Raw genomic sequence first — 13,549 nt, forward strand, 5'->3', positions numbered from 1 at the left:
ATCTGCATTCCCAAGGAGACAGTGGCCATTCAAACTCTGGCTCAGATCCCTGACACTTCTCTCCAAAGATCACCCAGTCCTGCTGGCCCCTCCTGTGCCAAACACTCCTCCTAGCCTGTCTCAATTACCTCCCCATTCACATTACCAGCCTGCTCCTCCTCAGGCACCTCTCCACTTTCTAGTAAGTCACCTGCCTCCCTCTCTCTCCAATGTCCTCAAGTGGGGGCATGACATGGGCCTTCTCTGTGGCTGCCCCAGGGCTTTGGAACATGCTCCCTGCTGAAATAAGAGCATCTCCTTCTCTGTTTGTTTTTAGGAGGACCCTGCTTACATGACACAGCAGGGAAATGCTTGACTAACAAGCAGAAGGTTGTCGGTTCGAATCCCCGCTGTTATGTTTCCCAGACGATGGGAAATATGTTTCCCAGATGATGGGAAACACCTATATCGTGCAGCAGCGATACAGGAAGATGCTGAAAGGCATCATTTCACACTGCGCGGGAGAAGGCAATGGTAAACCCCTCCTGGATTCTACCAAAGAAAACCACAGGGCTCTGTGGGCATGAGGAGTTGAAATCAACTTGATAACACATTTTACCTTTACTTTTCCTGAAGATGTACCTGTTTTCCCAAGCTTTTAACTGAAATCTAATTTTTTAAATTGTAATGTGTATTGATCTATTGTGGTTTTTATCTGTTTTATGAATTTTAAATGTTTTATATTTTATATTTTTTTAATCTGTACACTGCCTAGAGATTTATATACTAGACGGTATAGAAATTGTATAAATAAATAAATAAATAACTAGGTCTTACCCAGCTCCTGTCTTCCACACAATTACTTCTCCCTCCTCCAACCTAGTTGTTTGCTTCCATACAACCAAAAACCGGGTGTGCTTACAGCTCCCAAACCTGTCCTCCCCAGAATTCAGTTGTGTGAACAGCCTCTGGGTCTCCAAGGCCATAGTTCTTTCCCAACTTTGCTACCTGAGAATGTTTAAGTGGAGATTCTAGAGAACCTGGGACTTGGTGAGATTCTGAGAGAGTCATAAGATTCTGGAGAAACAGGAACTTCATTTGTGAACTGTCTTAGAATTTTGTAATAGGGAGTATATAAATGTGTATTGGTACACATTTGTACATATCGTACAAATAGAGTGCAAAATATGTCCTCTGCCCTCAAGCTATAGCCCCTGTAGTCTCTTTTCTCCCAAGGACATGGGCTTGTATGGGAATTAAACCCAAGCTCTCTCATATATAAAATAGAAGTCATGCCCCTAGACCAACAGACAGATTTGTTGCGGGATGGTGAGAGTATTTGAAAACAAGTCAGAGCTAGCTGACAAGAAAAGCAGAGCTTTAAGAGTAATTTTGGGCCCTAGGAGAGACAATTCTAAAGGATTTTAAATAAATTCACTTATGCAGTCCCCTGAGTCCCTGTTAGCTTTCTCTCTCCTAATGTCTTCCTCATTGCACTTCAGTGGTGCATATTCAGTGCAGCAGTCCAGAATGGTTGTCCAGATCACTGGCCACTACTTCTGTAATCATGTGTTGGAGTTGTGCCAGAAGAGTGGTCACTGTGCCAGGAAACTCAGCTCATGTGTTCATTGAGGGGTGGCTCACAAGTCCCTCTGTTCAGCTGTGGATGTGGATGCATAACCACGTAGAGAGGTCAGCATGTGCCAAGCTGTAGACACAGTGAACTGTCAGCCATTTGTGGTAGCACAGATGCTGTTGTGGGTAGAGTTGCACGTCCTTCTAGAGGAATAACCTCATAAACTAGCCTAGTGTCATCAACATCAAAACCGTCATGTGAATTGTCTGGAACAGAGAGATAATCGGTAACCCACATATACTCCTCACCTTCATCTATCCAGGCACATATTACATACTTTATTTTCTTGCGGTTGTCAAGAAATTAGTTAGCAAAACACTTTGCTCATTGGAAGATAATGTTGATGATTTCTTTTAAATTGCATTTGTGAAAAATTGGATAGTTTCTAAATTTAATATGTTTTGTATTTAGGAATATCATGGGGGAAGTTAGACAGGTAGTACTAGAACTGACTTGGTAAATAATGGCAACAAAAGCATCACATGATGAAGATGAGAAGTAGCTCTGTAGAGGATAATGGAGATTGTACTATGAATAGGCATCTTAAGACATGTTGATATTGATCCTGTACAAAATGTCTGTTGAAGGTCTTTCCTGAAAGTATGAAACAATAGGAAAAGCAGGGATTGAAAAGATCAGACAGCTGAGTAGTTATTCTTTCATATATTCAAGAAGGACATAAGAACAACAGCCCTGCTGGATCAGGCCCAAGACCCATCTAGTCCAGAATCCTGTTTCACACAGTAGCCCACCAGACGCCAATGGGAGCCTACAGGCAGGAGTTGAGGACAAGTTCTCTCTCATGCTGTTACTTCACTGCATCTGAGGCCTGGAGGTGGCCTATAGCCCTCCAACTAGTAGACCTCTCCTCCATGAACTTATCCAAAACCTTTTAAAGCCATCTAGGTTGTTGGCTGTCACCACATCTTGTGGCAGAGAAGTAGATTATGCATTGTGTGAAAAAGTACTTTTGTTTGTTGGTCCTAGATTTCCTGGCAGTCAATTTCATGGGATGGCCCCTGGTTCTAGTATTATGTGAGAGGGAGAAGAATCTCTCTCTATCCACTTTCTCCACACCATGCATGATTTTACGGACCTCTATCATGTCTCCCTGAAGTCGTCTTTTTTTTCTAAATGAAATAGCCCCAGGTTTTGTATCCTTGCCTCATAAGGAAAGTACCCTAGCCCCCTGATCATCTTGGTTGCCCTCTTCTGCACCGTTTCCAGTTCTACAATGCCCTTCTTTAGATGTCGTGACCAGAATTGTACGCAGTACTCCAGGTGTGTCTGCACCATAGTTTTGTATAAGGGTATTATAATACTAGTATTTTTAAGCCCGTTAAAATAACGGGCGCTAGTACCTTCCCCCCCCCTTCCTTTCTTCCTTCTCCCTCTCTCTCGCCCTCCTTTCCTTCCTTCTTTCTCTCTCTCTCTCTCTCTCTCTCTTTCATTCCTTCCTTTTCTCTCCCTCTCTTTCCTTTCCTTCCTTTCTCCCCCCTCTTCTCCTTCCCTTCTTTCTTTTTTCTTTCTCTTTCCCTCTTTCCTTCCTTTCTTCTCTCTCTCTCCCCATTCCTTCCTTCTTCCTCCCTCTCGCCCTCCTTTCCTTTCTTTTCTCTCTCTCTCTCTCCCTCTTTCCTGCCTTCCTTCTCTCTCCCTCTCCCTCTCTCTCTTTTCCTTCCTTTCTTCCACCTCTTCTCACTCCCTTCTTTCTGTTTTCTTTCTCTTTTCCTCTTTTCTTCCTTTAACAGGCTCGCTCTTTGGGGCTGGCTGCTCCTCCCTCCCTTCCGTCTTTCTTTTGTCTTTCTCCCTCACTCCTTTCTCCTTTTTCTTTCTCCTTCCTTCCTTACTTCTCTCTTTCCTTCTTTCCCTCCCTCCCTCCTTCTTTCTTTTGTCCTTTTCCCTCCCCTCTCTCTCTTTTCTCTCCTTCCTTCTTTCCATCTTTCTATTGTCCTGTCTGTCTCCCTCCCTCCCTCCCTCCCTCCCTCCCTCCCTCAGTCCCTGGCCCATGGTAGCTAGTAGACCTTTGGTGCCGCCTGTCCTTCCCGGGCCTGCTTCTCTTCCTTATAGCGGCAGGGCCGATTCCGCCGCTGCCACCCCTGCCTTCCCGGTCCCCTCTGTCTTCGGCCGTTTCTCTCCTGCATTCCTTCAGCTGCCCCCTCTGCCCTCCCCGTAGCCCGTTGGCGCTATTTGAGTCATGCTAGTTGGTGCTAGTTGAGTCAAAGAGAAAACCTCACCCTTTCGCTTCAGGCTGAGCATCTGCCATGATCTCTCTCGCTGCCCAGACTGTCAATCAGGCTGATGCGGGGCTGGGCTGAGCCCGAGCATTTCGTCAGCCAGTCAGGAGGAGGGAAGGCGGGAGAAGCTGCTGCCGGTCAGTTCTCCCCCTCCCCGAGGATTTGTCTCTCCCCTGGCTTTGGAAGCCGAGGCGAGCCCTCCGATCCTGAGCAAAGAGCGTGGCGTGCTAGTGAGTCAGGGAGTGGGAGCGGGAAGAGCGAGCACGGCGCGGCGTCTCAGTTCAGGGGCACAGCATGTCCGCCCGGCTACACTGGCCAGAAGAACTGGGGCATGCTTGCCACCGTGGCAGCAGGGGCTAGGAAGGTCCATTATTGGGGCATGTCCCAGCTGGGCCCCAGTGTGGAGGCAGCCCTGGGAAGAGGACAGGGGATAGGAGAGTGAGCAAAGTATCGGGTGGGTGAGCACCCTCTCACAGCTGTTTCTGTAGTTTGGTAAATTAGGTATCCGTAATAGAGGGAAGAAGGCTAGCGATTGCATAGGTGAAAATGGTCCCTGGGTGCCTTTCGTCTCTCTTGCAGAGTCCTTCGTTTCAACTCTAGCATCTCCCTTGATTCGTGTAAAATGTCTACTCTTGGTAAGGGTTAAACTCTAAATCCACGACTCCCAGGGTGCTGCACGCACCCGGCCGCGCCACACCCGCCCCTACTTCACCACCTTCCCTCCCTTTTTGCCACCGCAGTTGCTCTGGTGCCTGCCGGCGTTGGGTAGCCGCTTGGGATGGTTTCTAAGGGGCATGGCGGGCCGAGGAACGGTCTGGGAGGGGAAGGCTGCAGCAAATAAAGGGAAAACCTCGCCCCTTCACTTCAGGCTCCTTTTGTCTGTTGTGTGGCACACTCAGATTTAAACCTCTCTCTGGGTTCAATGGGTATATTTACTCCCTGGCGGGTGCGGGTCTCCCCGTTGCTGCTGCTGTTTATCCTTAGTCTGGGCTGGTCCATTCTCCTGGCCCGCCCGGTCCTGCCCCCGCCGCTTCTCTGCCTTCCAGGTTTTCCCCGTCTCTGCCGCTGCTGCCTCTGCCCTCCCTGGTCCCCGCTTCTGCTCCTCCTTCTGCCCTCCCCGGTCCCCGCTTCTGCTCCTGCCGTTCTTACGCACTTCTTACTCCCCTCCATTGTGAAATCTCTCCATTTATACCTACCCTCTGTTTCCTGTCCTTCAGCTAGTTAGCAATCTACACATGTACTTGTCCCCTTATCCCATGACTGCTAAGTTTTCTCAGGAGTCTTTGATAAGGAACTTTGTCGAAAGCTTTTTGGAAGTCCTGGTATACTATTTCAACTGGATCACCTTGATCCACACACTTGTTGACTTTCTCAAAGAACTCCAAAAGGTTTGTGAGGCAAGATTGACCTTTGCAGAAGCCATTCTGGTTCTCCCTCAGCAGGGCCTGTTCATCTAAGTGCTTTACAAATTTATCCTTAGTAATGCTTTCCATCAACTTTCCTGGAACAGACGTTAAGCTAACCAACCTGTAACGTTCTGGATCACCCCTGGATCCCTTTTTGAAAATCGGTGTTACATTTTCTACTTTCCAGTCCTCCGGTACAGAGCCTGACTACTGGGATAAGTTATATATTTTAGCAAGGCGGTTGGCAATTTCACATTTGAGTTCTTTAAGGACTCAAATGCTTTTTTAGCATTTCTTTAAGGACCTTTAGAATGGTCATTGTGCAGTATCAGTAGTGATGTCTGTTAAGATGATTTGAATGCTATTATGACATTCAAATTTATTGTAAGAAAAATATGCTTCACTAATGCTAATATACAGCTAATTTAATTTTCATTTCCCATTCGTTTTATATAAAGTGCATTGTAAGCTTCAGCTATTATCTCAAGAATTTATCCTGAGTTGAAACATTTTTTTAAAGTGATAATTTGCAAGAATTATTCATGGAAACTAAACCTAATAATTAATTAAAATATATAACAAGGATGCCTTTTGATATGAAATATTCTCTTTTTGTTGGCACTTATGTAAACAAAGCTACAAACTTCCAAATTACCATATAATCAGTAATATTAAGTAGGCACTTTCTCTTGTTTGTCGGAGAGCATACTGAAGCGAACTTGCAAGACAGTTTCTAAAAATTCAGGAAGTTAGAGTGATATTGCCCTTGGGTATGGATTTTTTTGGACTAGTAATGCTTTAAAGATTTGGTGAAAAGAAACAGGGGGTCTATATACAGTATGACATTTTATGAGGCACTATTATGGCATCTTGAGCATCAGTGAGTTAAAATGGACTGGAATGGGACACTTGCAGTCAGAAAACCATACCATTTACTACTGAGAACATGAAAACCAAAGAAGGAACGGTGTTGCTTTCATAATCAGGAAGGATATAGCAATGACAGTACTTGGGTACAATGCGGTCAATGACTGACTAATATCAATTAGATTCCATGAACAACCCTTTAACATGACACTTCTTCAAGTCTATGCCCAAACGACTGATGCAGAAGAAGAGGAAGTTGATGAGTTTTGTGCTCAAGTTCAGTCTGACAGAACATGCAAGCAAGATGTGCTGCTGGCAGTTGGAGACTGGAATGCCAAAGTTGGAAACGGTAAGGAGGAAAACACAGTCGGATTCTATGGCCTAGGAAACAGAAATGAAGCAGGAGAGTGACTTATTAGTTTCTGCCAAGCCAATGATCTCTTCATTGCTAACACATTCTTCAAATAACCAAGGTGCCTATACACATGTGTGCCTATACACTCCATCACTAGATGGAGTACACAGAAATCAAATTGATTACATTATTGGTGCAAGGAGGTGGAAGAGCTCAGTTATAACAGCAAAGACAGGGCCGGGGGCTGATTGTAGAACCGATCACGAACTGCTCATGTGCAAGTTCCAATTCAAGCTAAAGCGGGAAAACAAAGCTATCCAGCTTTCACAATATGATCTTGAGAATGTACTCACCATTTTCAAAGAGAACATCAGGAACCGCTTTGAAGTTCTGAACCTCATTGATAGGGAACTAGAGGAACTGTGGAATGAAATCAAAGAAGCTGTTAAAAATGACTGTGTAAAGAGACTGCCAAAGACCAAGAAACAGAAGAAAGCAAAATGGATGTCAGAACAGATGATGGAAATTGCCTAGAAGAGGAGAGAAGCCAAAGTAAAAAAAGATAAAGACCTCAGGAAGGAGCTTAATAGGGAATATCAGAAAGCTGTTAGAAGAGACAAGGAACACTACTCAATGACATCTGTAAAGAACCTGAGGATGGAAATAGACATGGAAAAATAAGGAAAGTTTTCCAAAAGTTCTGTGAACTCAGAGGGAGGTTCCAACCTCGAATTGGTATGTTAAGGGATGACAACGGACAGATAGTAACTGATTCAGAGAAGATCAAACAGAGATGGAAGTAGTATACTGAAAATCTGTACAGCAGGGACATCAACATCCAAGATACTCTAGAAGATATTCCCACTTGCAAGAACCTCGAGTACAGGAAGATGAAGTTAGATCAGCACTCTGGTCATTACTAAGTCAGAAGGCTACAGGAATTGATGGAATAGCTACAGAAGTATGGCAGGCAACAGAAAAAGAATCAGTCAAGGCTCTAACCAAACTATGCCAGCAAATTTGGAGAACAACACAGTGGCCAACAGATTGGAAGAGGTCAGTCTACATACCCATACCAAAGAAAGGAGACTGAACAGATTGCACAAACCATCGCACAATATTCTTAATTTCACATGCTAGCAAAATAATGCTCGGGATCATCCAACGCAGATCAGAGCCCTACATGGAAAGGGAAACGCCGGATGTTCAGGCTGGTTTCAGAAAAGGTCGAGGAACAAGAGACATCTTTGCTGATGCACGCTAATTGAGGAAGCCAAAGAATATCAAAAAGAAGTCAATTTGTGCTTTATTGACTACAGAAAGGTCATCAGTTGCGTCAACCATGTCAAGTTGTGGAATATCCTTAGGAAAATGGGCATCCCAGAACACCTCATTGTTCTCATGAGAAACCTGTACAAAGGACAAGAAGCCACAGGCCAGACAGAACATGGTGAAACAGAGTGGTTCCAAATCAGCAAAGGAGTAAGGGATGGCTATATACTTTCTCCTTCTTTATTCAGTTTATATGCTGAACATATACTGAGAAAAGCTGGATTGGAAGAGGATGAGTATGGCTTTAAAGTTTGAGGAAGAAACATGAATAACTTGTGCCACGCGGATGACACCACTCTGATAGCTGAGAATACAGATGATCTGCAAGCTCTAATAATGAAAGTCAAGGAGCACAGTGAAAAAAATGGGACTACAATTATATGTAAAGAAGACTAAACTAATGACAATGGGTACAGCAACCAGTCTCATAATTAACAATGAAGGCATTGGAGTGGTGGATAGCTTCTGCCTTTTAAGATCGACCATTAACAGTAAAGGATCCAGCAGTCAAGAAATATGCCGCAGACTAGCACTTGCAATGAAGGCCTTGGAAAGTAGGGATGTGCAAAACGTTTCGGGCACAGAATGATCTGTGTCCGAAACAGCGAATTTCGGGTGATTCGGGGCCGAACTGAATCACCCACGAAAAGATCCGAGAAATTTCGGGCACGAGCCGAATCACCCGAATTTCGGGCCCGAAAATTTGGGTGATTCGGACCTCCATTTTTTTGCCTCCTTTCCCCCCCTCCGTTTTGAGCTATGACGTCTATTTGAATTTCCCGCCTTTTTGCATCCCATTGACTTCAATGCAAAAAAGTTGGATGTGACGTCACCAACCCCACCCGGCACTAGGACACCCCTTTCCCCTCGACGTGAAGCAATACACACTTCATGGGGGAAAACCTTAAAGACGCATAAACTTCAGAAATTCACCAAAAATCAGCCCTTTGCCCAATCCCTCTGCAAAATGAGTCGGTAAAATGAGTACCCAGAATGTTGGGGGCAATATGCTAAATCATTGTAAACAGCTTAGAGAGCTCCGGCTATAGAGCGGTATATAAATGTAAGTGCTATTGCTAAGTGCTATTGCTAATTGGGGTGGTAACCTACACCCATTAGGCACTACCACGCCACCCCACTCTTTTGACCCAGATCCCACGTTATGCCCCCTATCTCCCCCAGAGACACTAAAACTTCAAAAATTCACCAAAAATCAGCCCTTTTACCAATCCCCCTGAAATTTGGGTGGTAGCCTCCACCCATTGGGCACTACCACGCCACCCCACTATTTTGCCCCTGGGACCCGCTTTTTTGCCCCAAATCAATTCGGATTCGGACCCGAATAAATTCGGGTCCAAACCGAATCAGGGGGTGATTTGGGAGGGCCATATTCGGCCACAGAACAGAATGGGGGTGTTTCGGCTCGGGTCCGAGCTGAAACACCGAAAATCCGAATTGCACACCCCTATTGGAAAGGATATTTAGAAGTTGTGACATGTCTATACCTACAAATATTAGAATTGTTTGGATGATGGTTTTTCCTATGACACTCTATGGATGAGAAAGCTGGACTTTGAAGAAACAAGATAGAAAAAGCATTGACACTTTTGAACTTTGGTGCTGGAGAAGACTTTTGAGGATACCATGGACAGCCAGGAAAACAAACAAATGGATCGTAGAACAAATCAATCCAGAATTTTCACTCGAGGCACAAATGACCAGGCTCAAACGATCATACTTCAGACACATTATGCGAAGACCCAGCTCCCTTGAGAAGTCCATAATGCTGGGAAAAGTTGAAGGAAAGAGAAGAAGAGGACAGCCAGCAGCAAGGTGGATGGACTCGATTATGACAGCAATGAATGCACTACTGAGAGACCTTAAAGGCCAAGTTGAAGACAGATCATCCTGGAGAGAATCTTTCTATGTGGTCGCTTAGAGTCGACACTGACTTGACGGCACGTAACCAATCAAATCAATTATGGCACGAATATCTTCAAATGCAAAGCATTCTTAACTCCGGATCTGTGTTAAGACATCCCATGTGTGCTGTTGAGCCTGTATTTAAAGTTTTAAAGTGTGCAGCCTAGTGTTCTTAATGCAAAGGATACAAAATTCTGCTTTATTTTTCTTTATCTGTTTTAGGCAACAGGTTATTCATCTGTTCTTTTCATATCTGATCTGAGTATTGTAGTCAAGCTGTATAAATTTCTGTATAGTAAATCAGCTATCTAGGAGAAGAAAAGCAGCATGAAAATTTCTTTTTTAGACAGCTTTGATAAGTGCTAGTCTGTTCTTGTGAACTAGTCAACCGTTTCTTCACAAATCTGGACACCAATCTGTTGTGGGCAGATAAGTGGGCATTAGATTGCTAACTAATTAGTTAGCTACTGGTAGCTTCCAGATTTATCTGAAGTATCTTCCAGGGCCTTTCCCAGATAGCAGGCTTTGCCTTGGGATTAAGAGGGGTGAAATACTGCAAGTTGCGGGGCATATCGGATATTTTGAATTTCCCCAAAAACCGATGCAAAAAGTGGAACTTTTTACCTCAGACATAAATCAGGCTTGAATGTGCAATGAAAAAAGCCAAATCATTTATGGAATGCTCCCTGATAACTCTCAGGGACTTTGACGTAATTCTGGACGATATGTGAATGCACTCCTGCCCTTCCAAAGTAATAGCGCCCTCTGGCAAGGCTCCAGGCTATTGGACTTGTTTCTCCTTCCCTTCCCTTCCTTTCCCTTCCCTTCTCACCGGTACTGTAGATCGTGGTGGTGGTGGTGGTGTGCGTGTTTGTGTGTGTGTAATGGCTATACCATTTTTAATCCCTCTCTTTTCAAGTGCTTAAGGTTGCTCTCCCATTAATTTTTCTCTGATTTCTTCCACCACAAAACAGCACCTCTTTGCTTCCCTCCTGTCCTGCAGGAAAATTATCTTGACATTCAGGGCATGATGTTTTTGACTGCAACTCTCATAATCCCCAGCCAGGGAGAGGTTTGGATCCTGAATCACTCTCGGACTGTGTATCTTTTCCTTCTGGGGAAGTGTGACGCCCCATCCAGAACTGGCAGATCAAAATTGTCTCCTGAGTTCCAACCCTGCACATTAAATTCCTCCGTCTTATTTGGGTTCAGTCTCAGTTTGTTAACTCTCATCCAACCCATCACCACCTCCATGCAGGCATATAGGAAGGTTATGCTTTCTCATGCTTATGTTGACATGTATAAATAGACTTAGGTTTCACTGGGGATGTGCATGAACCAAGGTGTCACCTCAGTTCATGCACAGATTCGGTGTTGAACCAGTTTGTGTGACGTCCAAATTGGTTCAGCCCTGCCATGGTGGGGGGAAGTGTTGAGCAGCATCGTTAAAAAGGAGGAGAGCTGCTGTCCACTGGCCCATCCAGTTCCTGCTGCAATGGTGCTTCCCCCCCTCCCAAGAACCTTTATGCTGTGCTGGCATGCACATGTTGGCACTGCATGCAGGTTCTTTGGGGAGCGCCACTGCAGGATCTTTTTAAAGATCCTGCTCATCCCCCTTCCCCAAGCAGCGCTGAACCAGTTCAGACCTTGCCCTAATTGGTTTGGTGACAAATCTTTATATGAACCTTGGTGCACATCCCTAGGTGTCATCAACATACTGATAACACCCTGCACCATATCTCCTGATGATCTCTCACAGCGGTTTCATGTAGATATTAAAGAACACTGGAGACAGTGTGGTGCCCTGGGGGATGCCGTATGAAAGTTCACATTGTTGTCAACAACATCTGGGAATCTTTGTTACAGAAAACACCAACCACAACCCTCTTGAACACTTGCCCAACAAGTGTATGAATGGACCCATGATGGTATCACTGATGTTACTAATTTTTTAAAAATATTGCTGCTTGAATGGATATGGGGACAGAGTTGGCATCCAGTTTGGGCCTAGTTCCCTGGGTATGCTTCTCTGTTAGGCAGTCAATTGTTGTGCATGAGTAGTCATTTTAGATTAGGGGCTGTATGTAAGTGAGGACAGGCTTATCACCTAAAGCCTGTGTGAGAGAAGTATCATTGTCCCAGATGGGTTGTAGAGCAATGGCAATGTTAGGATGGCTTAAACACATAGCTGTAGGTAATAGCAAGTGACATTGTCTTTTTCTTTTCTTGGACTGTTCTGTAGTAGGCCTTTCTAGATACCAGTCTTTCCCTGTGAATCTGTTTCTTCTCTTTATTTGGTGGATATTGTAGTATTAATACTTATTTATTTATTTGGCAAATTTATTAACTTCCTGACTTCCTTAGACTTGAGGTGGTTTACATAAATTAAAACACTAACAATGAAGACAAAAGAAGAAGGGGGCGGCGAATTAAAAAAAGAAAAAGACCCCCCCCCAACACATGTTAAAAACTAGAAGCCTGGCAAAATAGATAGGTTTTCAGAAGCTTCTTAAAGGACAGACGGGAGGCTGCATTATGAATCTCAGGAGGCAGAGTTTTCCATAATACCATAATATTGCCTGATGTGACTCTTAAATTTGCAAATCCCTCTGTAGGATGTGGTTACATTATGGTGTTTGGAGACAATGGATTCTGTGATATGCACTAGATGGTAGCTAGAAGCGTGTAGATACATATATTTAATCAATAGGTTTCCAGTCTAATATGGTGCCACTATGTGCATCATGTATTTGCATTCTAGTGTCCATAAAGTGAACTTGCTGCATTTTCTCATTTAATCTTGAGTTGTTAAGGGATGTAAGTTGTTGAATATCTGGTGGAATGTCTCAAGGGCCTTCTTTTCACAAATGTGGAGACACTGCTCATTGATTTAGCAGTGAATCACTATTATGTTAGAACTCTGCCAAAATAATTTATTATTAGCAATAGGACTGAGTGGTATTTTTAAATGATTATTTATCAAGTGTTATCTATTAAATGATTTAGCACAACCTACCAAGGATAAATTAACATTTTGTAATTGAAAGGATCCCATGAGTTTGATTTGCATATTTTTCAAACAAAATAGATTTGCTTCAAAAATCTGAACTGTGATTTGCATAACGTAAATAAAACCAGTTTTATATCTTTGCCTCATAATGTGGTAGTATGCCTGAAATTGCATCTCTAAAAGATGTGACTGCATCATGTGCTTCATAGTTCCATTTTGTGCAGGTATCAAAAGCTATCTGATCTATTGGGCTGGAAAAGTTAAAGGCCGTTGGGTATATCATTTGGGCCCATGTATTTTCAGCCACAGAAACTGGTTTACGTGACCTCTTCTAATTCATAGTTGATGTTGACTTTGACAGCATAATAAACAGGAAGCGTTGGTGTCAATGTTGTTTTTAATTATATATTTTTCCATCTTTTCTTTCAGTCTGCTCCCAGTACTCAAGAGGAGTTTTTGCCATTTTTGGACTGTATGATAAAAGATCAGTACATACTTTGACCTCATTCTGCAGCGCCTTGCACATCTCCCTCATCACACCAAGTTTTCCCACCGAGGGCGAGAGCCAGTTTGTTCTGCAACTGAGGCCTTCCTTACAAGGAGCACTGCTAAGCTTGCTAGGCCATTACAAATGGAACCGCTTCGTCTTCCTTTATGACACAGATAGGGGTAAGTAGCAGAACAGCTTCCTGCATCATTAAGCTACTGTGAGGGGTATTTATGTACAGTTTAAAGGAAAAGATACTGGGGAAAGTCCTACTGTCATGATTCATTCTCTAAAGCTTCAGCGGATCACTTATAAGCTTG

The 13,549-nt window shown here is 43.8% G+C and overlaps 1 protein-coding gene across 9 annotated transcripts in view; it reads left to right on the forward strand.

Moving 5' to 3' along the window:
- GRIA4 (glutamate ionotropic receptor AMPA type subunit 4) overlaps positions 1-13,549 on the forward strand; it is a 366,881-nt gene that overhangs the window by 141,995 nt on the left and 211,337 nt on the right. For all 9 annotated transcript variants that reach the window (XR_008320488.1, XR_008320486.1, XR_008320487.1 and 6 more), the window contains exon 3: positions 13,172-13,411. Coding sequence is in view for 6 of the 9 variants with exons in the window: in XM_053313249.1 (XP_053169224.1) it covers positions 13,172-13,411 (240 nt within the window). In the remaining 3 variants the exon portion in view is untranslated. The remainder of the gene's footprint in view (positions 1-13,171; positions 13,412-13,549) is intronic.

Source organism: Hemicordylus capensis, chromosome 3 (assembly GCF_027244095.1).
Source record: "Hemicordylus capensis ecotype Gifberg chromosome 3, rHemCap1.1.pri, whole genome shotgun sequence".
In the NCBI taxonomy this organism is placed as follows: Eukaryota; Metazoa; Chordata; class Lepidosauria; order Squamata; family Cordylidae; genus Hemicordylus; species Hemicordylus capensis.